Source organism: Apus apus, chromosome 15, assembly GCF_020740795.1.
Source record: "Apus apus isolate bApuApu2 chromosome 15, bApuApu2.pri.cur, whole genome shotgun sequence".
In the NCBI taxonomy this organism is placed as follows: Eukaryota; Metazoa; Chordata; class Aves; order Apodiformes; family Apodidae; genus Apus; species Apus apus.
The window spans coordinates 14,776,659-14,803,867 of record NC_067296.1 but is presented as its reverse complement, the minus strand read 5'-3'; the positions used below and the strand labels follow the sequence as shown (position 1 = coordinate 14,803,867).

The window sequence follows — 27,209 nt, the reverse complement described above, 5'->3', positions numbered from 1 at the left end:
CAGCATCACAGGTTTGGGTTGGAAGGGACCTTACAGTATCACCTAGTTCCAAGCCCCCTGCCTGGGGCAGCTCCCCGCAGGCCCGGCTGCTGCAGGCCCGGCGCGGCGCGGCAGGACGCGCTCCCGGGATGGGCGGGAGGACGTTCCCGCCGCTGTTCCCGGGACCCGCGGGACCCGCGGCCGCCGCCAGGGGGCACCAGAGCCCGGCCCTGCGCACGGCGCACGCGCACTGCCACGCGCCGCTCCGCGCAGACACCGCCCCCTCCCAGCCCTCCGGCTCCGTGCGCATGCGCACCGCCCTCCCCGCCCGCTCCCACCCGCCGCGCCCCCCGGCGGGCCCGGCAGCGCCGCGGCTCTCGGCGGGCGATGCGGAAGGGGCTCGGGTGCTGCTGAGCGGGCCCGAGGCCCGGCGGGGCTCCCGGTGACGCCGGCGCCGCTGCCAGCCGGGCCCGCGGGGCGGGGGCGGGAGGACGCGGACCCCGCCGCGGAGGTGAGGGGCGGGGCGGGCAGGCCGTGAGCGACGTGCGGCTCAGCCAATGGGAGAGCCCGCCCCGGGCCCCGCCCCCCCGGGCTCTCCCGGCGCGGGATTGGCTGGCGGCGCGGGCGCCGTGTCGGCCTCGTGCGCGGGCCCCGTGCTCGCCGCCCCGCCCCGGTACGGTGGCCGCGTGGGGCGGAACGGTGGCCGGGGGGCAGGCCGCCCCCTCCGGCCCTCCCGCCCCGCCACCCCAGCGGCTACAGCGCTTTGCTCACCGCAGCGAGCTACCGGAACCGCTCCCGTAAGAAGGCAGGGCCGGGCGGCGGCAGCCCCGGGCAGACCGGGCTCTGCGAGCACGGGCCTGCTCTGAGGGCTCGCCGGTTTTATCCCCCCCGCTCGCCTCCGCCTGCAGGGAGCGGGAGGCTCGGGAGGAGTGGCCCGAGGGGCGGGGGGGCCGGGCCGAGCTGACCTCCGGTGGGGGGAGGGAACTGCCCCGCGGTTACCGTCAAACCGGGCCCCGCAGCGGCTGCCGTAACCCTTGGGCCCCGCTGCCCGCCCGCTTCTGTGGCTGCCGTTGGGCAACGCCAGCGGAGGGGGGCGGGGGCAGCCGGGCCCTTTAACGGGCGGGGCAGGGGGCGGTGCCGCCTCCGCCTCCGCTGCGCTCCGGGACCGGCGGAGCGGGGCCGGGCCGGGCCGGTTCGCAGCTCGGGCTGAACGAGGAGCCGCCTCCGCTCCGGCCTGGCCCTCAGCCTGTGCCTACACCCGGTGAGACCCCGGGACTGGAGGCTGCCCGCAGCGAGCCTGGGGGGTCCCTGGGGCTCGAGGTCGGTTTCCCGGGAGGGGGAGGGTGTTGCAGCCGGTTCTCCATGCGGCTTCAATCCGGTGGCCCTGAGCCACGGCATAAAGCTGCGGGATGATCTCAGTCTGGCGATAAGCTATCGGTGTTCATGTGCATCTATTATTAACCGTTTCTTTGCCTTTCTTCTCCTCTGGTGTTTGTCTGTGCAAAGGTCAGATGTTTCCATCGGTCGTGAAGAAGAAAAGCGGAGTTGGAAGCTGCTAAGTGCTGATCTGCTTGTGCTCCGGACCATGGACTCATTGAGGGTGCCCCAGGTGTGAAAATGTCCAGCAGTAACCGAGAGTTAGTGATTGACTTTGTTTCCTACAAGCTCTCGCAGAAGGGATACAGCTGGAGTCAGCTGGAGGAGGAGGATGAGAACAGGACTGACTTTGCGGCAGAGGAGGCCGAGATGGATGGTGTCCTCAACGGGAGCCCCTCCTGGCACCCTCCCCCCAGCCACGTAGTGAACGGAGCCGCCGTGCACCGGAGCAGCCTGGAAGTCCGCGAGATGGCCCGAGCAGCCGACGTGAGGCAGGCGCTGCGGGAGGCGGGGGATGAGTTTGAGCTGAGGTACCGACGAGCCTTCAGCGACCTCACCTCCCAGCTCCACATCACCCTGGGCACGGCCTACCAGAGCTTCGAGCAGGTGGTGAACGAACTGTTCCGCGATGGGGTGAACTGGGGCCGCATCGTGGCCTTCTTCTCCTTCGGGGGAGCCCTGTGCGTGGAGAGCGTCGACAAGGAGATGCGAGTCCTGGTGGGACGCATTGTGTCCTGGATGACCACCTACCTGACCGACCACCTAGATCCCTGGATCCAGGAGAATGGCGGATGGGTAAGAACTTCTTTTCCTGGTGGGGATGGCTGCCCCGCGTTCTGACCCCCCCAGCTCCAGCAGTGCCAGCCCAGCTCCCTGCAGTGTTGATCTTGTCACAGATCTTGCAGGGAGGGGAAGGGGCACCTGGCTTTTCTCCCTGTGCTCTTAACACTGCCCCAGGAGGGTCCATCCACCGCAATGACACAGACAGTTTATGCTCAGTGTCCTTCTCCATCCCTGTTTCTTCTTCTCCATGGATGTTATGTAATAGACCTGTTTTCCCAGAGCTTTTGGAAATCTAGTGTCACCCAAGCTTGTTCTTCAGGCAGGAGCCCTTGCTCTCAGGCGTGTTCCTGGTGTCATTTAACAGCAGGGAGTGGAGCTTCCTCCTCTTCTCCCTGCAGTGCTGCTGGGGTCACAGCTACTTCTTCCTTCAGGAGTCAGGGCTCTCTGAGGGTGAAGCCAATCCCAGAGCAGAGCCTGGTGGGTGGGTGTCCAAGCTGGCAAGGTGGGAACAGCCTCTGTGCTGGGGAGCTTCTGAACCTGCAGCTGCTTCTGGCTTGGCAGGGAGTGATGCTCCCAGCTGCCCCGGCAGCAAACCCGGTCAGCTCTGCTGGTGAGGTATTAACATGAATAAGCATTTCTCCAGGAAGCATTCCTGAAATGCCGGGTCCGGCTGCGTGGAGCTGCCTGGGACTGCCGGCAGGAGGGACACAACCTACAGATGTGACTTGAGTTTTCTTTTTGCTTCCACAGCTGGGTGATTCCCTGCTGTGGTAACCTTTACTGGCATCCACTGGGAAGAGCTCATGCTGTCAGGCATTAGCATCTGAGCCATGGGGAATTGCCAGGGGTGGGGAGTTGCCTCCTTGGCAGGCTGCTGAGCTGAGGCCTGTCAGCCCTGCTCATCCCCTGGTGCAGCAGCAGGTTTGGAGGAAGGGGCAGCACCCTCTGAGCCCAGCCTTGTGCTCTGCCCCCTCCTGCAGAGCTCCCCAGCATCTTGTGCCTGGCCAGCGAGGCCAGGGTCCTCCATGCCGGGGTTCCAGGAGAAGAGGGGAATTGAGTGCACCCAGAGAGATGGAGCAGGTTCACCCAGGGTGCAGGAATTCCAGGAATGCTGCCTCCCTGGGGCACTGCCTGGGTGGGGCTGCTCCGGCAGAGGAGCTTGGTTTCGATTAATGACCTGGGATCTGCTGGCCATTTCATCCGGCTCTATCTGCCCCATTAGCTCTCTCATCCTGCAGATAACCCTGCCCAAACCCGGAGTTCCTTCCCCCTCCCTTTGCCTTTGGCTTTTAAAGCCACAGATTAGTCTTGGAATTGAGTGATCAAATTGAGGTTTCCAAGCTAGTGTGGCTGTTGCTGTTAGTGACGGATTGGGCTGTATCCTGGAGACCTAGGCGATAATGCAATCTGATTTTTTGTAAATGAACTCTCTGGGGGATTTAGATTAAATCACTGGTGGAAAATCACTGGTCCCTGCTTGCAGGGAATGAAATACCTCCTCCCTCTCTTCCCCACCCCCAACCATCACGATTCAGACTCTTCAATTTTTTTGTGTCTGTCTCTAAATTAATTGTTTGGAGCAAATATTTGTTCAACAGATTGTGGAAGGGTCAGGACTCCTCTCTATCTGACCTGCCTCCCAGCTTTTGCTTTGAAGATCACCGTGAACTGTTTCCCACCCTGGGGAACAACCTTGCTCTCTTCTAACCTTGAACAGAGCTTTTCGCCTCCCTGCCCCCAGGCTGTGTGGGTGGCTGACCCAGCAGGGTGGTAAGGGCCATAGTCGGGGGGATCTACCCCACTAGCCACCAAAAAAAGGGCTGGGCAGTGTGGTTGCTGCCAGCCTGTTGCAAACCCCAACCTGGCGTGTGTTTGATGTCTCAGCTGTGGTTTTCCTTGCTGCTCAAGTTTCCCCCTGTCCCTTCTGCCACTCCACTGGAAGGGGCAGCACAGTGCAGGGGCCATGAGAGCTCCCGAGTGCCTCCCTGCGTGTGTGGGGATGCTCTGCTTCACTCTCCGGTGACTCCAGCTGCAGGGAGAAGGCTGGTGGCTGCAGCCAGCCCTGCCTGCAAGCAGCGAGTGCCAGCCTGCACTGCCGGTGACAGAGCAGTCCCTCTCCCACCGCCCTGTTTGCACAGGGAGCCTGTTTGGTGCATCGGAGCGGTTAGAGCCCGTCCCCTGCAAACAAAGCTCTCCTGAGAGGTGCAGCAGGCAGGTCCCGGTGAGAGGGATGCAAGTTGTGGCAGGCCTGCTTGGCAAGGCCCGGGTGGTTTGGGTTTTGCAGCGCTGCAGCACTTCTCTTCCTGGAAAGCCCCTCAGAAAGAAGGAAGGAGAGCGCGGCTCCGTCGCCAGCCCCGCGCGGCCGGGCTGCGTAGGAAGCGGTTTCATTCCCAGCCGTGGAACAAAGGCGAGCGTGGGATGGCTGCGGGGTGCGCTGCCTTTGGAGGCGCCTCTTCAGCTGCCGTGTGGCCCAGAAGCTGCTCTGTGAGGCGAGGGGGAGGTGGCAGATCTCACTCCCCAGGTTTGACACAGTGTCATGCTCCCTGGCCCTGCCTTGGTTTGCCCTCTGCGCTCTCTGAGGAAACAAACAAACGAGGACAACCCGAGGGGGGCATTTAATAACCAGCCGAGAAGCTGCTGCCTCTGTGAGCCAGTGCAAGCAACGAGGAGGCTTTCCCAGGAGAGGTGCTTTGGCCAGCACCAAATCCACTAGTGGAGACATGCGGGCAGTGATCCCAGTGGGGATTGGAGTCATGGTGGGAGAAATCCATGGAGAGGGAAGCGCAGGGTGAGCCTGGCAGGCAGAGATGTAGTGACCATGCCTAATCTGTTGGAGAAAGGACAGTGAGCAATGGTTCCTGCCTGGCTGTGCCCTTCCAGTGGATGACAGCTTTTCTTTCAAGGCTAAATCGACGTTCAGAGTGGGATTTAAGGAGTTCTCACGGGGCCTTGGAGGTAGATCCATGGACATAGAGGCAAGAGGTTTCCTGTGAGCCGGGGGAATGGTGGGGAGCAGCATGAAGGGGCTGTGCCGGGCCAGGACTGAAAGCAAACGGTGTCTTTGTCACCAGCCTGTGACATCTGAATCCTGACAAACTGGACTGGGCTGAAGGAGGATGGGCTGCTTCCCACCTTGGCTCTGCATCCCAGGCCCTCAGCTGGCCACGCTGGGCTCAGTGTGCCGGGATGTATGAGTTGTGCTGCGCTGCGGTGGACTGGGAGCTTGTGGTTCTGTTTGGGGAAAACCCTCAGATGTCAATACAGCAAACTCATTTTCTATCTCTTTAATTTTTTTTTGAATGGTAGGAAATGACTCAGCCTGTGTCATATGACAGAGTGCAGCTGGGATTTCGTCCCATGCTCTTGCTCCAACCTTCTCAATGGTTTTGTGTTGAGAGGATCCTCAGCTCTTCCGAAATCCTTTTGGCCCTGTGCCCTTGTCCAGGTATCCCACACAAGCCTTCCCTGCAGCCACTGTGTTAGTTAGCTGATCCCGGGATCCTCACACCTCATTGGTCCTAGCTTTTTGGGCAGCTGGAGATTGAATTCTGCCCTGAGACCTGGAGAGGAGCATGGAAGGGGCACATGGGAGCATGGAAGGGCCACCCTGGCACCGTGTGGGGAACACAGCTCCCTCTGGGCCTGCCCTGTTTGCCAAAGCTTCAAGTGCTCACACACCAGGTTTTGGGAATGCCCCAGCACTGCTAATCCCACTTGAGATGGCAGCCATCCATGTCACTTGCTGGCCAGCACACCGTGGAGCTGGCTGGAGGAGGTGGCCTCCCACAGCTGCACTTTGCTGTCCTGCAGATGATCTCACCCAATGGCCTGCAGGGCTCAGCTGTGCCCTCACTTTCTCCTCTGTTCCTTCCCTTGCTGCTCAGATGATCCCCCCATTGTCATAACCTGCTTGGGATGAAAAAATACTGTCCCCCTGCCAGCCAAGTCCCTGATGTGACTCTGCAGGATGGGGTGTTCCTCTCCACCGTGGGAACTGCCTGCTGCTGGCAAGGTCTTGGCTTGGGCTGTCTTGCCTGGCATGGCTGGCCCAGGTAGCTGCATCCTGGCCAGCAACTGGAGATGGGCTCAGTGGGCAGATCCCTGGCAGCTTCTCACCCTGCCTGCGACCTGAGAGGCTTTTCTGCAGTGCTCTCCAGGAAATGCCATTGGAATGACTTCCACTGCAGCTTCCTGCCCGGCCCGCAGCAGCATTCCTGCCGCTAGACCCAGAGCAGTGCAGAGGCCAGTTCCCAGAGCTTTGCTCTTCGCCCTGCTTGCTCAGTTCTTCTTCAGGGCCCTGCCTGTTTTCCCTGCTGCCTCTGAGTGCAGGGCAGTTGGGTTTTATTCCTTAGATCCGTGAGTGGAGCAGCATCCTGGGAGGCACAGCTCCTGCCCAACGCTGGCTGCGGCTCAGAGCAGCCCACTTAACCCCAGGGTCTTTCAGCAAAAGGGATAACATTTCCTTCCCTCCCAGGGGAGCCACTGGAAACTCAAGAGTCATAAAGCACTCTGAGGTTCTTTAATCCAAGGAGTGGAGTGTCATTTCAAAAAAGATCTGTGAAATAATTAACAGACTGCTTCTTGCTGCTCTGTGTTCACAGCTGCTCTCCGTAGTGTCAGTCCTGATCATCCTGCTCTGAAACTGGAGCTAGGTCCCCCCGAGTACTGCCCAGACTCTCTCTCCTTCTCAGCAGCCATGGGGTGTCCCATTGCAGCAGAGGGGCTGGGAGGGAACTTCGTGCTCCTTTTTTTCCATTGTGGAAGCTGCAGCTTTCTGTGGGTGTCTGGGGTGCTTCCCCCTGTTGTTGTGCAGCTCCTGTACAGTTTGTGTACGTGGTTCACCCCCAGGTTCACACAGGGCACAGGCTGGATGGTGTCATGATGCTCTGAGGCCTTTGCTCCAGCTCCTCTGCTTTGGTTTCACCAGGCTGCTGGTGACTGTAGGCACAGTCCCATCCTGACGTTACAAGGAGTGTTTCTCTGCCAGCTCTTTCCCCACTGGCTGTAAAGCTGGAGTATTCCCAGGAGGAGATGGGGGAAGGGATGGATATCGGTCGGGAAAGTGTTGCAGACCTGCTGAACCAAGAGGTGAGGGATGAATGGTGGGTTCTGCTGAATGGGGCTGGGGGTGGCTGCTCCCTCCCTTCTGGTGACCCCGATAGTGGTGGAGACTTTGACCTACCTGCTGGCTGATTCACTGCCGAGGTATGCTCTGCCAGGCTCTGCCTCTGCCTGGCAGGAAAGCAGCCACTTCTCCTCCTCCACCCTCCCGAGAGGGATGTTACCCTGAAACGCTATTGTTCTGAGCAACTAAAGATTAACGCAGATTGGGGAGGCATGGAAGGGAAGCAGTGTCCCTCGGTGCCAGGGCACTCCTTGGTTTGCTGCCCTGACCTTGGACAGGGAAGCCTCCTCCCTGCTCTCCACCTGGAAGGATGTACAGAGGAGTGTTTGGTCCAAGATCTCTCTGAAGTCCCACTCCTAATCATCCCTGGGATGCCAGGGGATCAAATTAGGGGGCGAGCTTTCTAGAGGTGTGCGAGAGCTGTCACGGGATCACAGAGCCCCTGCTGTGCCCATGGAGGGGAACATGGGGGCTTTGCTCTGTGGTGGGGCCAGCCCTGGCCTCCCTCAGGTGGGGAGAAGGGTTCCTCTGTGCGGCAGGAGAGCCGGGCAGGGCAGAGGGCTGCGGGGCAGAGCCGTTAGCAGATGGCTCCAGCTGGGCTCACCGGGGCGCAGGTGCGGGTTTCGGGAGCCAGGCTGTTGTGAGAGATGGCAGCTCTGAACCCGGGAGGCTGCAGGGGCTGAGCTGTGCCTGCCACGACTCGCAGGCTGGGGAGCTGTGACCTACTTGTGTTGTAGAAATGCTCGCGTTATTTCATATATATATTTTTATATATACATATATTATTTTTAGGCATTTTGCTTATTTTATGCTCATGTTTAATTTAGTTGGGGGGGGGGGGGGGGGGAAAGCAGGCTGGAGCAGTGCTGGGAAGGCCTGCCTGCAGGCAGGAGCACTGCAGCTCGGTGCAGCCAGCATCTCTCCAGCCACCCCTGTCTTCTCTCGGACACGTGCTCACGTGTACCAGCCTGGTGCTGTGTTGCAGGATCTCTTTAATGGGGAACCCAGAGCACTCAGTGCTGCTGCTGCTGCCTCTGGGGCAGCCAGGGAGGGAGCAGCAGGATCTGGAGCATTAGCTGGTGAGGCTGCCGTGACCATGGGGACTCGTTGGACATTGTGCTGGAACTGGTCTGCCTTCCCTCTGCTGCTGGGAGCAGGGAGCTGGGGGAGCAGGGTGTTGCAGGAGGCTTTGGGCTCTCGTGACCACCTCTCGCCCCTGTGTTGGTTCCATGTGCCCGAGAAGGGGTTATGGGCTGTATCTGCCAAGAGGGAAGTTTCAGGGGTCTGTGTGACTCCCTTGAGGAGAGCTGCTTGGATTTATTGCATTATCCTCCTTCCTGCTCAAGCTTGTGTTTCAGCTGTGTCTGCAGACCTAGCTTCTGATTAAGTAGATTCAATTAGTAGCTGGCTTCTGGCATCAGGATCCTGCTTGGGGGGATGAGCCCTGAAGATGAGGAGCCTCTGGTGGGAGCGGGGCTGGGCTCAGCCTCCTGCCCCCTCTCCTGATCTCTGGAGCTCCCCAGCCTGCAGCCCCAGCCCTGAGCTCAGGGGGAAACCAAGGCAGGTGTCCTCTGCTCTGCCAAGAACAAAGAGCAAGTGGGTTCTCTCTGCCTGTACTGCTGCCAGGCAGGTGCTCTTAAGATTGAAATCAAACACTCCAAAACGTGATGGCTCTGAGTGGGAGCTGGAGATGCTTGTGTGGGAGGTGTGTGAGGGGCTGGTGGGCAGAGCTGGACTAGGACCTGCCTGTCGGGGGGGACACTTTGCACCCCAGGAGAGGGAGCTGCAAGAGCTGGTGCTTCCCAAAGGAGCATGGAAGGGTTTTATTCCCTGATGGAGGGTGACCACTTCCAGAAGCTCATCATGGCCCACATGAGGGTCAGAGAATGGTTCTGGTTGGAAAAGACCTTTAAGATCATCTAGTCCAACTATTAACCCAGCACCGCCAAGGCCACCACTAACCCATGTCCCTCAGCACCACATCTACAGGGTTTTTAAACACCTCCAGGGATGCTGACTTCACCACTCCCCTGGACAGCCAGTGCCAGGGCCTGACAACTCTTTCAGCAATGAAATTGTTCTCAATATCCAGTCTAAACCTCCCCTGGGAAACTTGATGCCATTTCCTTTTGTTCTATCACTTGGGTGAAGAAACTGAAGCCCTTTGGCTCCAATCTCCTTGGGAGTTGCAGAGATTGAGAAGATCTCCTCTCAGCCTACTTCTCTCCAGGCTGAACACCCCCTGTTCCCTCAGCTTCTCTTTAGAAGACTTGTGAATCACTTCATTAGTTCTCCAAACCACTCTCTTCCCATTTCCATGTCTCGCTGCTTTTTGCCATCATGGAGGCTGAGGGAGGCTACAAGCCTTGTGCAGGGAGCACAGCTGGTGGCAGTAGGTGGCATTGCTGTGTGTGTGACTCGTGGTGAGCTGGCACAGTGTTTGGGCTGGGATGTGGGAGCTGGGTGTGTACATGGCCCTGGGTAGTAGGTGTCTCAATGACATAGGTCTTGTGTATGGAGAAAATGAGGTGTTGCTACCTGTAAATCAGCCCTTAGAGCTGTGTTGCAAGTGCTTCCATCCTGTCATGGTGTGGCTCATTAGTGTATTCAACTTGCTGGAGAGCTAATATCTTTTATTAGAGCAACTGACCTCATTTAGAAGCTTCCAGTGCACCAGCCAGTGATTATTTCATGCAACAACACGTATGGAGGAGCCCAGGGCAGAGCACAAGGTCTCCTCATGCTGCACTGCTCTCTCCAGCGTTTGCTGCATCAGCTGCCTCCTCTGCTTCCTGCCCCCCAGTCAGCCAGAGCTTTGCAGAAAGGGACTTGGTGGCCTGAATCAGTTGAGATTTCATGTGGACTAACAGGAAGTGAAAACAGAATGAGCACATCTTCCTCCTCTTCCTGCACCTCCACCCTTTCCCCTTTTTCATTCAAGTGGCATATAAGGATTACAGCAGCCTTGTGAGGTGCTGGGGCCAAAGTGGGAAGCAGGGAGGCTTGGCAGGCGCTCCTCCGGGATGCTGGAGCACAAGTGGCTCGAGGCAGGAGAACAGGGTGGCCCTTCCCTGGGACCCATCCACCCTAGGGACTGTCTGGTCACACAGCCTCGCTTCCCTGGGCTCCAGTGCTGCTGCCATTCCCTGCAGGGAGGGTTTGGGGTATGGCTCCCAGGGAGGTTGGGGGCCAGGGGGGGCCGGGCTCCACAATCGGGCACGCGGCGGCACAGCACATCTCCTCGGCACAGGTTTCCACACAGTTGCACAAGGGCACGATTGCACAGGAGCTGTGACGTCTGGGAAGAGCAGTGACAAGGTGAAAATTGAGCTTTGTTCCCTGGCTGCAGGGAGACCCTGCCAAGGCTCTCGTCTGTGGCCTCCCGGGCACGGTGGGCGGCGGATAACCGGGAAATTAAAGCCGGAGCCTCCCCCGGCCCCCCGAGCGTGCCCCTTGCACAAAGGCAGGCAGGCTGCTCTGCCTGCCGGGGCTCAGACACCATCTGTCCTGTGGGGAGAAGCATCAGAGAGACCGTCTTTCTTCGGACTATTCCACTTAATGCCCTTTGGAAAACAATCCCATTCCCAGCAGGTGCTAATCTCTTGAGTGGATCCGGCTCAGCCAATGTGTTCTTCGCTGTGCCTTTGTACCGCAGCCTGGTCGCCTGCCCAGCCGCCCCTCTGCCCAGTGTGCCCGGGGCTTCGGCAGCCCTCAGCCCACTTGGTTTGGGGAGAAACACTGCTGAAAGATGGACCCAAGTGGATTTGTCATTCCCACCCTCTCCCGCTTTCATACACATGAATGTTTCAGCAGGTTTCTGGAGCGGCGAGCGCAATTCCCCGCTCTCCAGCGCGTGCTGCGCGCAGCGGTCTCCCGGGGCAGGGATGGGGGTTCCAGCTGTCACCCGGGCCCCTTTCATCTATTTGGAAAATGCTGAAATTGTGCTGAATGGTGTGGGGTTATTGCAGGTTCCCTGGAGCTGGTGATGAAACCAGTTTGACAGGAGGCTGTGGCGGGGAGGATTAGGACTGGAATGTGCTAGTGAGGGATTGTTTCTGGTTAGAAAAGAGCTGGATTTGGCCCTCACTAGGCTGAAGCCCCCCAGGTTTGTTGGGCTTTGGGCTGAGGCCCCAGGGGCAGCCTCGGTGTGTGGGTAGACTGGGAGGAGAGGAGAGCCAGGCCATGTGCTTAGTTAATTAACCCTTTTGAGTTTATGGCTGCATCCCTCCAGCTTCTGTGAAGGCAGAGCCCTGGAGCTTGGATGGGAGCAGCACCCCAGCACCCACAGCATCCCAATGCCTGCTCCCAGAGCAGAAGAGGCAGCAGGAGGGTGGCATTCCCTGCCATTGTCATGGAGATCAGCAGCTGCTTCCCTGGAAGTGAAGGTCAGTATTTGCATAACAGCTAGAGCTGGGTCTCCAGATCGGTTGCACCTGCCATCGTGCAGAGCCCCAGAGCCTCTTTCCCTCCCCATGTCCCCAGAGCCCCTTCCCCCCCCCCGAGCTTGCCCAGGTGTGATGCTGGTGTCCTGGAGAAGCTCTGAGACCTCTGCCTTGGATGGTGGGTTTCCTTGGCATTCTCTGGGCTCGTGTCGAGCTCCAGTCTGGATCTGGTGGGCAGTGTGGTGTGACTGTCCTTGCTCGTGTCTCTGCTGCCCTCCTTTGCAGGCCCTCCAGGATGTCTCTTCCCTTTTCACAGCACGTAGGGACCAGCCAAGCTGTGTTTACAGCATCCTAGTGGCAGCCATTGGGAATACTCATGTTTTTTTTTCTGCAAGATCTCAGCTGCCTTTTCCCCCCTGTGCTTCACCTCCAGGTTCACATATGCTGGTCCCCTGTGGTGAGCTGGCAGCCCAAAGGGGCTCTGGGAGCAGGTTGCTGTTGATGCAGGGCTTTGTTGTGGTCTGTGCTGAGCTGCTGCCTTCTTTTTTTTCCATGCTTGTCTCAGTGCTCGGCACAAAACTGTTCCCAGCATCTCATTAACAAATGTCTGGTCATCCAGATGACTCTACTCCTGGCCGGTGATTGGTGTTAGACCCCTCAGCAGTGACACAGCTGTAGTTACAGCAAAGGTGTAACAGAAACAACCTTGTTTTCAAGTGAAACATTGCCTCGTGATGAGGATGCCTGGATTGGGAGTCAGATGCTGTGGCTCATGCTGCTGGCTCGTGTGCAACTCCAGGCACAGCACGTACCCTCTGTTGGGCTGTCTGGGAACAACGCTGACTTATCCCACAGCAGCTTTTGGAGAAACAGCTCAATTTTGGTAAAACACATTAAGATTCTTGGGTGGGAAAGGCAGAGCTGGCTGCTGTGGGTGTCTGGCTGAATGTCAGGGGTGTAGCTCCTGCTGGAGTCAGAGTCTCCGTGGTGAAGTCACACCAAGTGCCATTGGGTCACCATGAACAGTCCTGGTAGAGATTGGCTCTTTTCTGCTGGTTTTCAGAGCTTGGTGCTGGTGTCCTGGTGATCTCTGTGTCCTTCCCCTCTCCAGGCAAGGGAAGCTCTTAGCACCCAAATGCTTCTCTTCCTGCTCTGCCCTTCCCTCACAGGAGACCAGGTGTGGGATTCACTGCCCACATCTGCTTCCTTCACCTGCCCTCGTGCAGGATTCTCTGAATCCTCTTTCCCAGTGCTGGGTCTTATCTGGAAAGAGGAACCTGCTCTGCTCCACTTGCCCTGAATGGGATCCAGCAACCATTCTCCCTTCTGCTCAGCCCAGGGAGCTTCTTGGGCAGCACTGGTGAATGAAACCAGCTGAAATCTTGCAGTGGGAACCAGCAAGAGGCTCAAACTTTGGGTCTTCCCCTTCCTATTTCCTCAACCAGACCTCAAACTAACCAGTGGCTGATGAATCTGCTCTCTCACCCGAGACAGAGCACTTTGGCTCAGACCTGCTCCTCTTTTCTCTCTACCGTGGTGTCCACTGGGCAGCGTTTAAATGGTTGCTGTGTCCCCCCAGTGCTGGGTTGTGGTTTGGGGCACTGCAGAACCTTCCTGCCCCAGCTCTGCGGGGTGGTGAGCTGGATCTCCAGGTCTTCTGTCTCCTACAAGTGCTGGTTAGGCTCCAGAAAGAAAACCTTGTGTCCTTCCCCAGCACTAGGGGAGGAGCAAACAGTGGGCTGCCCTGTGCACAGACACAACCTCTTGCTAGGCTTCCTCATCGCCCGCCCCAGAGCATCCTCCCCTTGTCACCCGGGCTAGGGAAGGGGATGTGACGGGTGTTGGGCGCTGGAACAGCCTGTCCTGTCCTCTCCGGGGTGGAAGGGGCCCACGGGTACGTGGAGAGGGCGGTTGAGACACTGACGTGCTGTTGCTACCATAGTCCTTGTGATCGACTCAGGAATTCCAAATATTTCCTCTCAGATAAAGGTGACTGGAGGAGGCCAGAAATATCTGGACGTGTCTGGGCAAGCCTGAGATCCCAAGCACCAGACCAGAGAGGTCAGGATCGGTACTGGTAGTGCTGGGCTTCAGGTGCAGAGCGGCCGAGGCCTGGGGCGCTGTGGGAACAGAGCAAGCTGCCTTTCCCTAACCTTCAACCCGGGAGGGAGGACGCTCCTGCCTGCTTTCCCACTCCCCGTGTTCTGGGATTGCCATTCCCAGGGAGCACATCTGGGATTGCAGTTGTGCAGGGGCTGAGCCATCACCGCTCCCGGGGACGGTTTCCCTGCGGAAGGCCGAGGCACGGGGCCGTGTCCCCTGCAGCTGCGGCCCCCTTCCCGGGGGAAGGAGAGGGGCTCTTGTCCTGCTCTTCTCCGTCTGTAGCAGCCGATAGCTCTGGGTTCACCGTGTGCCATTTATCTCTTGTTCAGCAAACACTTCCGTTTCTTAGAAGTACGGGCTTCAAAACATGCTTCTTGGAACTGCCTTTCCCCAGGCTCGGCGGTACATGCCATGGAGGGGCAGCACGGAGGCTGGGCCCACGCAGCCTCCTCCCCCCTGCAGCATTCCCGGGTTCTGGGTCCAAGGGCAGGACTTTCCTGGGGCCAGGGCCCTGGAGCAGAGGGATGTTCTAGGGGGTGGAGGCATTCCACAGGTGTGTTTGGACAAGCCTGTTCCTTCTGCCCCACTTCCCCCATGCCCTCCATTCCCACCAGCCTGCTCTGCTGCCACTTACCGTGCTCTGTCACCACCTGTCACCAGAGGCACTTCCTGTGCCCCAATTCAAAATATCCCCTCCTTGGACCCAGGCTGTCCTGCAGCACATCACTGGCTGTTCCTGTGGCTGTCACCCTGGGCGAGTGGCCGGGTAGGGGGGCTGGCAGTGGGCAGCAGCCCCCACTGGTGTGCCTGGATGGCACCTGTGTGTCAGGGGATGGCACATGCAGGGCTGGGATGTGGTACAGCACCTCCGCAGAGCCCGTGCCAGCTGGCAGGCCTGGTGGGAAGCAAGCTGCCTTCTGCTGCTCTGCGTGGGTGGTGGGAGTCACAGGGATGGTTGTCACATCCCTGAAGAGGACTCTGAGCAAGTTTGCAGCAGTGACATGCTCCAGGATGAGTTAGCCAAGTCTCTGTTGTCCCAGTGCCATGATCCTGGGTCTCCTGGTACCTCTGCATGGTGGAGAGACTGCAAAAAGTAGCCAAGGGAGTCGTGAGGTGCTGCAGATGGTGTTTGGTGGAAGGCAGAGAAGAGCTTTGGTGGGGCTGAGGTGCACAGCTCAACTGGATGGTTGTTAAAGTACCTGGTCCCACACTGGGGAGGATGGTGTCCAGGGAGAGGGGCATAGCCCAGCTCCCTGGGACACAGTCCAGCTCCCTGGGACACAGCCGGCATGGCAGCTGCATGCCTTGCCTGTGAGCTTGATGGTCTGTGTGTGTGGCAAGGTGAGGAGGTGCCCTGGAGGCTGTGACCATGCTGGGGCTGCTGTGGGGGAGCCAGGGAACTGGCACCACATTGCATGAGTGATAGAGAAACACCTGCTTGAAGAACCTCTCGATCCCAGTCATGATCCAGGCCCTAGAACCCCTGCAGGTCCTGTGCCAGAGGTCGCAGCTCCTCTCAGGCCGTGGGCAGGCGTGGGAGGCATCGTGCAGGCAGAGCTGCCAGACCCGGGCAGGCAGGGATGCTGCCCCTGCCTCTGTGACACAAGCACAGCGTCAGCTGCGCTTATCTCTGCTTTCCCAGAGCAGCCGGGTTACTGGAACTGTGTTCACTTATCAGGGAACAGGGGGACCTTGCTGGGAAGATGGGCTCAAGATGCAGCAGTGTTGATCCTCAGCTCCATCCCAGAGCTCCAGCTCCCTCCAGCCCCAGGGCTCCTGCTCAGTCCTGATAAACCTGGGAGCTGCTGGGGTGTGAAGTTCACATATCCAGGCCACAGCGCCCTCGGTCCCTGCGCTGTGTGTGGCCCAGGGGTCCCAGCTGCTGTTCTCTTGGTGCTCTGAGGTCCCGTGGGAGCAGGAGGGATGGCATCGTGCCACGGGGAGATGCTGCACGGTGGGCAGAGGTGCTCTGAAAGCCTGTTTTCAGGGGCACTTCAGCACCTGTGGTCTTCACCCTCCCTGTCCTCCATGTCCACCATCCAGGCCATGATCCTCTGTCCCTAGCCCCGTCACACACCTCTCTTGGAGGCCATGGCTGTTTGCTGCTCTGCTGAAATCCTCATGGCTCTCACTGCTGCTGCTGCTGAGGAAGGGCTGGAGGTGGCTGGCTGGGACAAGCCAGGCAGGAGTGACTGCATTCCTGGCCGGGCCTGGTGTTCTGCCTGCTCTCCCTGAGCCTGGGGGAAAGCAGGAGTTACACGACCTGGAGTATCTGCCACAGGGATTCACAAAATCCCTATCAGAGTCAGCTGCAGCGGCTGGGCCTTGGGAGTGCTGGTCTTGCTGGGATGTATCAGTGGGGAGCTGGGAGCCTCCATGTCAGCTGTAGAAGGAGTAGAGGGGATGCAGTGTGGACTCCTGCTCCAGCCGTGGGCACCAGCCCTGCTGCTGCTCCCCCAGGCCTCAGCCACGGCGTAGAGCCCGGCGTGTTCCTGCTGCAATGATTTCTATCACACTTTGATGCTAATTTTAGAGAGCCCAAGAGCACGTGATGCATCTCCTGCCCTGCCCGCGTGTTGTTCTCCCTGCAGATCTTCCTGGCATCCCCTCCTCTCATGACTGGTCCTGTGCTTCTCCCGTCGCGCTCCGTGCGTGATTCAGAGCGAGGAGGCACAGGGCGTCTGTCATCCGCCCGCTCCCACCACTGCTTCCCTGCCAGCAGGGCCTGGCAGCCTTCCTGCCCCTTCCCACTGCTTCATCACCACCTGACCATTCCATAGGGGAGGAATGAGCCTTGGAAAGGGGGCAGAACCAAGTACTCCCCACCCCTCTCCTCACCGCTCTGCTCTTTGCCCACAGGAGCGGTTTGTGGACCTGTATGGGAACGATGCTGCTGCCGAGGTGAGGAAGGGCCAGGAGACCTTCAACAAGTGGCTCCTGACCGGGGCGACGGTGGCGGGAGTGCTCCTGCTGGGATCCCTGCTGAGCCGCAAGTGACCCCGCCAGCCCCCCCGCCGGGACGGCCGCGCTCTCACCCACCGCCACTACACTCCGCACCGGCGCGGGGGGGACACGGCCCCTCCGGCCCCCCGGCCCAGCGCCCCGCTCCACGGAGCTGCCTCCTTCGTGCCGCCAGCCCCTTTCCCCATAACCCCCCCCCCCGCGTTGCCCCTTACCGTGTGTTTCAAAGGCTCTGAGGCTGATGCAGCACTTCAGCCAATGTCTCCTGGCGCTTTGGGGGGTGCAGGCGGCCGGGGGGAGCGCTGGCTAGAAGGTGTCGCAGCCCCGCAGGGTCCTTAGGTCACTTTGAAAAGAATAAACAGACTTATTTTTGCATGTGTGAGTGCGTGCGTGTGTGTAGATGTGTCACTAATATAAGGTTCCCCAGCCAGAGCAAGGGTCCAGGCTCCGTGTCCCCGTCCCTGCAGAGGGATGGGGTGTCCCTGTGGCATCCCTGTCCTGTCCCTGCTTCCTTCTGGGCAGAGCTCATCCCTGTGGAGGAAGACAGGGGCCAGGATGCCCTCATGTCACCCCCTCGAGCCCCTTTGTCCCAGAACAGCAGCCGCTGGGAGCTGAGGCTGGTCTCAAGGCGGGGGGTGATGATGTGTCAGGCCCAGGGCTGGGCCCAATTTGAAGGGATCTTCCTCCTCCTCTTCCTCCTCCTCCCTCTGAATGTAGATTGCAGATTCCTTCCCCCTCTGTGCACCACTCCAGGCAGGAAAGGAGGGAGGCAAACGAGGGGGGGTGAGTTTTCCCCAGCCCCCCCACCCTGCTACAAGGGGCTCTTGCGGGGAGCCGGGGGGGGTGTCCAGCAACGGGAACAGAGCTGGGGGGTGGAAGGAGCAGGGGGGAGCGATGGGTGCTCCTGCCAGTCCCAGGGAAAGGCAGAGCAGACCCTTCATGGCCAATCCATGGAGCCAGAGCCCCGGGAAGGCCAAAGTGAGGGCTGGCACTGTCCCCACCACCAGGACACCCCTTTGGGGACAACGGGAGCCACTGACCCCTCCTGTCCTGCCCGTCCCCGTAGCACAGGCAGATCCCTGTCCCCGTGGCGTGGCTGTGACGGGTGCGTGCAGTGGCAGAGGTGTCTGGCTTCCCCTTCCCGTGCCGCCGGAGTGCGGGACCTCCGGGCTTTGAGCTGAAATTAGCTTCCAAAATAACCCCTCATCCTTCAGAGCCCACCCCAGCTGCCCCCCCAAAACCTCCACCCCCCCGCGGGTTTGGCCGTGCCTACACGCACCCCCCCGCGCTCTGCTGTACATATCCGAGTAGTTTTTAATTCCTTTTTTTTTTTTTTTGTGAATAATCTTAATGCTATTTTTGTTATCTTGTCTGTCCGTATTTATGTGTGGGACCGTGCTCCCTGCAGAGGCCAAGGTGGGCAGGTGGCGGAGGAGGGGAGGGGTCCCGGGGGGTCTCATCTGGCCACCGAGCAGGGACTCGCGTTCGCAGAGAAGGCGAGGATTTAGCGTTAGCCCCTGGAACGCTTGGGTTTGCAGGTGGAGGTGAGTCCACTAATAAACTCTTGTCATTGAAGCTGCTGATGGTGCTGTGGTCTTGTTTGGGGGGGGATTTGTTTGGAAAGGGAGGGTTTTGGGCAGCTTTGGGCAGGAGGTGCCTGCAGTGGGATGGATGGATAGGGACGGGGTCCTTGCCTCACCTGAGGGAGGGTTGGGGTGCTCCAGGAGGAGGGTGATGTTATCCCAAGGGCTGGGGTAGGGCAGTGAGGTGCTGCCTGCTGGGGCTCAGTCTGGATCCTGGCGTTTGGGCAGGAGGGCCCAAAAGTGGCTTAGCTGGGCCAAGGGGGCTGGTTTTGGGGCAAGGGAAGCATTGAGGAGGGTGGAGGGAACATCCAGGAGGGCAGGGACTCACAGCTTCACGTCCCAGTGGGGGTCACCCCCCCACCCAAGGCTGCCTCTCACCCTCGGGATCTGCCACTGCTGAGCTGGGAACAGGGGCTGCATCCCCAGCACCACCTGCCCTTTGGTGGGGCACAGTTGGGACTCCACGCAAGTGGGCTCAGCCACCGGGATGGGGGGGGACATAGCCCCCTCAGGATGTCCCGGTCCCGGAACGACACCAGCAGGACGGTCCCTGCTTGCGGGTCAGCCTTCCCCACGACGGCCCCGTCCCCTGGGGGTGCGGAGCGGGGCGGGGGCAGCGGCCGGACCGGGCGGGGTCTGGCCGGAGCCCCGGGCCGACGGGAGCCCGCGGACACCAGCACCATCCCGTGGGCGACCGGGGAAGCTGCCGAGGAGCTGCAGCCGCTGCTGCGGGCGGAGGACACCAGGTGACAACCCCCCTTCGGTCCCGAAGAGCCACCAAACCTGCCTCCAGCCCCCCTGAGCCCCTCTGCCCTCTGCGCCCACCCTGCTGCAGGACCCCCCGGCCCAGGGGACGGGACCCCGGCACGACCGGAGCCCCACGCAGCAGAGACACAGTGATGGAACCGGGAAGGAGACCCCGCGGGGGGGGGATCCAGCTGCGGGGGCACCCGAGACACCACGCACCACACCCGGCTGAGCTGCGCTCCCTGCTTTAATCTCTGCGGAGGGGTCGGGGGGTCCCACGGCTGGGTGGCCCTGCCACACACGGGGCCGCGATGGCATCAGCTCCCCCGGGGTGGTGAGAGGGACACAGCTCATGAGGGACCCACAAGGTTCCCACGCAGCAACTCGTCTCATGGCTCGTACTGCAGGTCCGTGGTGATGAGCACGAAGCCCTGTGGGGAGTTGGGGCGGGAAGGGGGACACGGGTGAGAAGGGGGACACGGGTGAGAAGGGGGACACGGGGACAAGGGTGGCACTGACCTCCTGCACCGAGAGCCGCGGGTTGAGCAGGCTGAGGCCGTGTGGGGTGGGCAGGGGGATGCCGGCCTGGAGCCACTCTGTGGGGAGAGCAGAGTATGAGGGGGGTTTCGGAGGGACAGCCGGGAGGGGGGGGACAGGGACAGGATGGGGACAGCACTCACTGTTTGCCCGGGGCACCCCGAAAAGCCACAGCCCGAACTTCAGTGCTGTCTCCAGCCTCTTTACCTGTGGGACAAGCAGCCCCCTGAGCCCAGCACAGGGCAGGCAGAGGGGACCCAGGCCCCCTGAAGCCCCCCAGGCCCTGATTCCAGGGCAGTACAGGGACCAAGGCTCTCCCCTCAGCTGTCCCTTAGTGCCTCCAGCACAGCCACTCACCTCCACCGGGCCCACGTGCGATGTCACCTGTGTCACACTGAGCCTGGAGGGTAAGAGGAGGGTGAGAGCCAGGCAAGGGGACACAGAGCAGGTCTGAGTGCCAGGGCAGTGGGCATGGGGTCTGAGCAGGTGATATGGGACACAGGGGAAGAAATGGCCAGAGGCGGGAAAGAGAGGGAGCTCCAGGGCACATCCCAGGGGAGGCTGAACCCAGCACAGGACTCACCCTGTCAGCTTCACGGTACCTCCGAGCCTGTTCCTGGTGATGGTTGGCTTCCCTGTCACGTTGGCATCCTGCAGCAAGGAGAGATGTGTGAATGACCAGGGCAGTGTCTGCAACCCTGCGTCACCCAGCATTGCCCAGTGTCACCCAGCACTGCCCAGTGTCACCCAGTGCTGCCCCAGCACCCCCCCAGCCTGGATCTCAGGCAGAGGAGCCTTTGCCACAGCAGCACCAGCCACTCACAATGTCCAGCAGGAAGGTGGGGACACGGGTGGCGTTGGGCAGCACCACGAAGGCCTCGACAGAGCCGAAGAGGGTCCCATGCAGGGCGTGGGGTTGGCAGGACAGCAGGGGCTGCTGGCGGGCCCAGAGGTGCAGCTCCATGGGCTGGTTTGGGTACAGCTCCTGCAGCTGGCGGGGGCAAGGGCTAGGCTGGCACCAAGCTGTGCTGGCACCACTGGCATCCTGGGCATCAGCCTGGGCTCCCAGCACTGCCCAGTGTGCCCCGTCGCTGCCTGCCCGTGGTCGACATCCTGTCCTGCCTGTGTCCCATCCCGCCTGCTTCCCATCCTGCATCTCATCCTGCCTGCATCCCATCCCCCCGAGTCCCATCTCCCCTGCATCCCATCCTGCATCTCATCCTGCCTGCATCCCATCCCCCCGAGTCCCATCTCCCCTGCATCCCATCCTGCATCTCATCCTGCCTGCATCCCATCCACCCGAGTCCCATCTCCCCTGCATCCCATCTTCCCATCCCTCCCACACCCTACCTGCCTGCATGCCATCCCATGCCCTCCTTTCTCCTGTGTTCCATCCCATGTCCTGTCCTTCCTGCATCCCATTCCACCTGTGTCCTGCTCACCTCCATCCTGTTCCTCTTACACCCCATCCCATATACCATCCCACCTGTGTCCCCTCCCAACCACACCCACCTTTGGGGCAAAGACCCCCATGCTCTTGGTCCTCAGCTGGAGCGGGAACCTCTGTGGGAGCTGGAAGGCACAAGAGGGGTTGGAGTGCTGGGGCCACAAGGCACAGGGACACCCTGGTGTGACCCCGGGGGGGCAGCTCTGCCTTGCAGCTGCCACTTGAGCTGTCCCTACCATGTCACCAGAGATGTTCCTGCGCAGGGCCCCGGCCATGAAGTACGTGAAGGCAGCTGAGTTGGTGACGACCTCGGTGACAGCAAACAGCAGCATAGGCTTGTGTGCCACGGGCAGGTCTGTGGGCAGAGCTGTGGGCAGTGCCACAGGCAGCAGCAAGGAGGGGCTCTGCTGGCTCTTGCCCACCCTGAAGAACTCGCCCTGTGCAGACAGATGGGCATCAGGCTCAGCCCAGCTCCCCGTGCTCCATTCCCAAAGCCACCAGGGATGCACAGGATGGTGTTACCTTGAGGGCGACGTCCCCGTGCTCTGCTGTGATGGCCGGTTGCCTCAGCAGGGACCAGTCAATGGCTGCAAAGGCATCCAGCTGGGTGGACACTGCAGGGACATAGAAGTGTTTGGGGGGGCCTCAGACCACTGGCCCCCTCCCACAGCCCTGGCTCTGCTGACACAGGGGGTGACAGGATCTGGCCCCACAGTGGGGTCCTGCAGCCCCTGCCAGGCACCAGCATGGACCCCCAGCCACCTACTGCAATGGCCCTGGTCTCTGGGGTCCCCTCACCCACCTTTCATGTGCTTCAGGGCAGTCTCCAGCCTGTTGATGCCCTTGCGGAGCTCAAGGCAGATCTGGAAGCAGAGCTGGGTGTCAGCCAGCCCAGGCACAGGGGTCTCCAGCCCACTTGCTGGACCCTCCATGGAGGGGACAACACAAGGACACCGAAACCCCACAGGGCAGGGCCCGAGCACCCACCTGCTTGTTCAGATCTTGCCGCAGGGCTCTCTGGAGCAGTGGTGTCAGCAGGTTGTAGAGCCAGCTGTGGGCAGAGCAGGGTCCTCAGACCACCTTGTGGCACCGCAGTCTCCTCCAGTCTACCCAGCCTCCCCCAGCCCACTGACCCAGCTGGGGACAGGAGGGGAATGGGGGTCCCAGCGTTACCTGTGCCCACGGTGGAACTCCAGGTGCAGGTGGGTGCTGCGGGCGTCGCAGCCGGCGCTCCACATGGTGGGGCGGCCACCGTCACCCACGCCCACCCCCAGCACCGCCGCCACGGCCAGGTCCTGCACGCGGAGCTCGAGGGAGCCACTGTCCTGGCTGGGGACAGATAGGGTGAGCACGGGGCCACCCGAGCCACCCTGAGCTGCCCATGTTCCCATTCCTGTGTCCTGGGTGGGTGAGGACTCACATGGCCCCCAGCTGTGCTCCCCAGTCGGCGCGGAGCTGGACACGGGCGCGCTGCACCCTCAGCGTCACCCCCACGTCCTCGGCAAAGGTCACCGTGGAGTCATTCATCTGCAGCTCATGGATGTGGATCCTGCATGACACAGGCAGCCTGGGCTCACAGCTGTGCCTGGGATGGGGACAGGGATGGGGATAGGGACCCCGTGGGCAGCTCTTACCAGGGCACGGTGTAAGTGAACGTCCCCAGGAGCGGGCTGTGGTAGGAGCCCCTCAGGTTCAACTCATGTTCCTTCTTCAGCAGTGACTGGAGCAGCTCCAGCCCAAACTGACGGCCTGGGGCACAGCAGGGATTGGGGTTGAGACACAGGATAGGGCTTGGGGGATGCAGAGTGCTGGGGAAGGGGGGAGCAGTGGGTCCAGGGCAACCCAGCATCCCCCATCCTGGTCCACCCACCCACCCAGGGGGACAGACCCACCGAATTCCAGTGCTCTCTGGGTCAGCCGGGCCTCGATGCCAGGGCTGGTGCTGGTGGCAGGTGCACAGGTGGTCAGCAGGAGCAGGAGGCAGAGCCACGCCGGACACACTTTGCCCTGGAGATGGTGCTGGGACCTGGAGGCTGGAGCAGAGGACATGGCTGTGGGATACCCCGTCGTCACGGAGACCCTGTCCCTGCGCAGCAGCCTGGCCAGGACTTATATTGGGGACAGGGAGCCCTGGTGACATCAGCCTCCTGCGCACATGCAGGGGACACCGCAGCGCTCCGGCCACCAAAAGCCCAACCTTGCCCAACACATGACTCAAAGGGGAAGCCAGTTCCCCCGTTGTTCCCCACTCGCGCCCATTGTGAGAGTAGAGGAAGGCAGAGTCCCCACCACGGGAATGTGTGGGAACTGGGGGACACCAGCCAGGGCTCCCCACGACTGGCATGTATGGACACACAGGGACCTGACCAGGCCAGGGTCCCAAAGGATCTTTGGTTGTGCCTAGCCCAGGGCGGCAGAGGAGCGGGGGGATATGGTGAGTTGGTCCTGGGGCAGGGAGGGGCTGCACCAGGAGGACAAGGCTCAGCCCACTTTCAACAGGGGGCAGCAGCTGCTCCAACTTTGGGATGGGCTCTGGGGACCCTGCTGGGGGCACCCGAACCTCAGTGGGGGTCAGGGTGGCTGAGGTGCAGCAGCAGCCCCCAGAGTTGTGGAGTGACAGGAAGGTCAGGACAGTCAGAGCGAGAGCAGAACTGTGCAATCCCCTCCAGGAAGCCCCGGCTGTGAGTGCTGCCCACGCTCCCAAACCCGTGGGACCATCCCCCACTTGGGTGAGCCTCTCCAAATGGACAGTGCCACGGGCTACGCCTGCCAGGGGTCCAGCCTGGGGGCAGCACCAGGGTCCCTGTGTGGGGGCCAGGGACACATGCCAGCACCATGGGTGGACATGGAGCCATGGGCAACCTCACTGGAGGGACTGCAGCACCACATAATGCACCTTACAGACCCCTAGAGAGCAGCTGCCTGCTTGCTCAGGACATCCAATGCCACCAACCACGACTCCAGCTATGCCCACAGCCCCCAGCAGCATCCCAAAGGCCAGGGCTGACCCCAGCCCCATGCCCATCATGGCCCCATGCCCACCACGGCCTTATGCCCACCCTCCATCTCCAGGTGCCTGTGCCCCACAGTAAGCCTCACCTTGGCAGATGGTCATGATGCCCCACGCCACGGGTCCCACTGTATGTCCCAGCTCCACTATGTCCTGGGGCTGTGCTTGGCAGCACAGCAGGGACCAGCTCTGACGCCAATGTCCATGCCGGGGTGGCCGGGCTGGTTGGACCAGAACGTCACCTGGTTCCCCGGTCCCTAATCCTTTCCGGGATTAATCAGATCCCACAAAAACACCGAGGGACCGGTTGGAACGCAGCTGCCCGCAGGGCTGGGCCCAGCCCTCCCCGGGGTTCTCCCCTGCATCCTGGTGTAGCTGCATCCGGCATCCCAGCACAGGGCAGGTGGCTCAGTCCTGCTGGCCCCACTGCCAGCCAGGCTGGGCTCTGGAAGCCCCTTCCCCTGCCCTCCAGCTGTCCAGCAGTGCCAGCCCGGCACCCCTCACCCTGGGGGGATGATGACCAGGGGTGCATGGTGAGGGCTCAGCCGTGGGGCACGTGGGGCTTGGGCAGGGGGTCAAGTTAGAGACATGGGGACACATGAGCTGGCATGGAGGTCCTCAGCTCCAGCCAGAGCTTCCACACCTGCTGGCAGGGAATGGGCATGGGCAGCACAAGGGAGCACAGCAGGGACACAGCCGCTGTGCTGGGGGTGAGCCCCAGCACCCCCACACCCGGCAGAACCCCCAGCTCTCCTGGCCCCGGAGCCCTTCAGGCTCCTCCAGGAGAGTGTCCCGGGCCTGGCCGTGCAGTGCGAGTGGGCACCGGGAGAGGGACCCACTGCAGCAGCAGCACCAGGCTCTGGGGCCGGGTGGGAGCTGGGGCGATGGAGGGGACCTGGGAGTGACAAAGGGGACAGACACCAGTGGGGGCAATAGAAGGGACCTGGAGGGTGATGGAGGGGACACCAGCAGGGATGACAGATGTGACCCCAGGGAGTGATGGAAGGGACACGAGCAGGGATGATATAGGGGACCTGAAGGGGGGATGGAGGAGACACAGAGGGTGATGGAGGGGACACATCCAATGACAGCAGGGACACTATGGCTCATGGACAGGTTCATCCACAGTGACCTGAAGCCCACCAACTTGCCATGTCCCCCACTACTGTCACAGCCAGGACAAGGTTGGCCAGGGCAATCCATGTCCTGGATCCCCAAGTCACCTACCCCTGATAAACTCCACCTGCCAGGGAATCCACCACACTGGGGAACCACAAGTGGCACAGACGCTCATGCACACGGAGCTGTGACCACACGCAAACACACATGAACACTCACACGTGCACACAGCTGCAGCCAGGGTTGCTCCACCCCTTCCAGCCCCATAGACCCCCCCAGATGCAGGACCTGGGGGGGGCATGAAGGGCCCTGCCATGATAGCCTCAAACCAGCCTTCTGCCCAGGGGGCGGTTGGGGCAGCAGGAGCCCCCCTCCGAGCACCCCAATTTGCCCGTCAGGCCCGTGCACATCTGGTGCAGGAGGCAGCGTGTTCCCTGAGGCGATCGTGAGTCACGGGACAGCTCAGGTCAGCGCCGCTGCCCGGGGCACCCCCGGCACGGGGGGTTGCACAACCCCTGATGCAATTTCCCTCTCCTGAAAGGTTTGCTTGCTCCCGAGGGTTTGCGGCAGGGTGAGCTGGAACTGCAGAGCACTCATAATCACCCTCTGCTGGGCAGCACAGCGGGACCGCCCCCTGCAGCGTCACCTTCACACCCCAGTCCCGACACGGGTGACTCCGGGAGCCACAGGAACGCTGAGGGATGTGGGTGGCCCTGCTGGGAAATGGGCCACGGACACACACTGGGAACTCACTGCTGCCCCGGGAATCCCACAGTCAGGCATGGAGCCCCATACCTGGCTCCCAGCACTTTCCCCTCAGTATCATCATCCCTTCAAGGCACCTTCCCAGGGGAGTCCCATCCCAGGACTGCTCTCTCTCTTCCCACCACAGACAATAGGGTGTAAACCACCTTCCCTGCTGTGCCTGGCCCTGGCACACCATGTCCGTGCCCGGGGAGCGGGAGGGAGGAGCAGGACACGGGACTCCAGGAGAGGTTCTGAGATGTTAGCACTGGGACAGGGACACGGCTCCTGCAGACCCCTCCACCGCAGCACACTGGGGGGAACTGGGAAGAGACTGCAGGAGAGTCCCTCCCCAGCACCACCCCAGGGGTCCAGCCCCAGCACCCCACAGCACACCCACCCAGCACTGGTGCAGATGAGGTCCTTCTAGTTTCATGCTCCCTGGGGGCACATCCCCGCGGTCCAATCCCCCCGAAGCTCCCCCGGACAGCGGGGGGGCAGGAAGCAGAGACGTTCCTGGTCATCAGGGCTTGTTTAATAACAAAACTCCAGCTATTGTAGAACAATATTCTCCAGCATCATTGTAATATACAATACGGGGAATACTCTCAGCAATCTGAGAAGGATACGACCGGCCGGGACTCCCGGCCCACGCTGCGGGGAGACCCTCGGGGCAGCCCCGCCAGGTGCGGGTGCCACAGCTGCCACGGGGGCGCGGCGGCCAGGGCCGGGATCCCGGGAATGTCCGTGGTGAATCCGGAGCGGTTTCAGCGGCAGAGGATCCGGTCGGCAGCGGGCATGCACGGAGCCTGCGGGAAAGAGGGGGCAAAACGACCAGTCAGTGGTGGCAGGGGGACAGCAAGACGGGGCAACGCTGGGGAGGGAAAGGAGCGGGAGTGTCCTGGGAACCCGGCTGGGCCAGAGGAAAGCGGGATTGTGCCGGGGGATCCTCACTCACCTCGGAGGGGTCCCCGGCTGCAGCGGGGCGAGGGGACCCACACTGCAGGGCCAGCTGCAGGTCCCAGATGTAGTCGATAACGTGCTGCAGCAGCTCCACCTTGGAGACCCGCCGGTGCCGAGGCAGCGTCGGTACGAGCGCCCGCAGCCGGGAGTAGCAGCCTTTCATGTCGTACAGCAGCGCGGCGGCCGCCTGCTCCGCCGCCCCTGGGGACACCCCCGGGCCCGGCCCGCAGCGGGCAGCCTCCCCAGGCCTCACTGCTTTCAAGGCTCCGCCAGCACCGGCGGGCAGCGGCGAGAGGGCGGCGGTAGCGACTTTCATGGCGCGGGGCGGGCGGGAGGGACGCGCAGCGCG

General features: G+C 61.3%; 3 protein-coding genes across 10 annotated transcripts; 1 reads left to right on the top strand and 2 right to left on the bottom strand.

Annotated features, from left to right (window-relative positions):
* Positions 1-359: 359 nt before the first annotated feature.
* BCL2L1 (BCL2 like 1) lies at positions 360-18,285 on the top strand. 8 transcript variants are annotated; one of them, XM_051633034.1, is made up of 3 exons: positions 360-490; positions 1,491-2,151; positions 16,609-18,285. In XM_051633034.1, exons 2-3 carry the CDS (start codon positions 1,597-1,599, stop codon positions 16,744-16,746), a joined length of 693 nt encoding a protein of 230 aa, XP_051488994.1. In that variant the 5' UTR covers positions 360-490; positions 1,491-1,596; the 3' UTR covers positions 16,747-18,285. The 8 variants fall into 8 exon arrangements, with proteins under 8 accessions (XP_051488994.1, XP_051488991.1, XP_051488992.1 ...); XM_051633031.1 differs by having other exon boundaries at positions 1,486-2,151; XM_051633032.1 differs by lacking the exon at positions 360-490 and adding an exon at positions 671-776.
* Positions 18,286-19,317: 1,032 nt separating this feature from the next.
* On the bottom strand, positions 19,318-23,073 carry LOC127390942 (bactericidal permeability-increasing protein-like). Its single transcript, XM_051633113.1, has 15 exons — positions 22,917-23,073; positions 22,659-22,773; positions 22,445-22,573; positions 22,198-22,353; positions 22,012-22,075; positions 21,827-21,887; positions 21,547-21,638; positions 21,261-21,461; positions 21,090-21,149; positions 20,401-20,568; positions 20,161-20,228; positions 19,935-19,977; positions 19,721-19,784; positions 19,560-19,636; positions 19,318-19,471 (listed from the first exon to the last, which is right to left on the bottom strand). The coding sequence occupies exons 1-15, from the start codon at positions 23,071-23,073 to the stop codon at positions 19,430-19,432; spliced, it is 1,497 nt and encodes a 498-aa protein (XP_051489073.1). The 3' UTR covers positions 19,318-19,429.
* A 3,341-nt stretch (positions 23,074-26,414) lies between these two features.
* Positions 26,415-27,209, bottom strand: ID1 (inhibitor of DNA binding 1). Its single transcript, XM_051633079.1, has 2 exons — positions 26,856-27,209; positions 26,415-26,706 (listed from the first exon to the last, which is right to left on the bottom strand). The coding sequence occupies exons 1-2, from the start codon at positions 27,174-27,176 to the stop codon at positions 26,665-26,667; spliced, it is 363 nt and encodes a 120-aa protein (XP_051489039.1). The 5' UTR covers positions 27,177-27,209; the 3' UTR covers positions 26,415-26,664.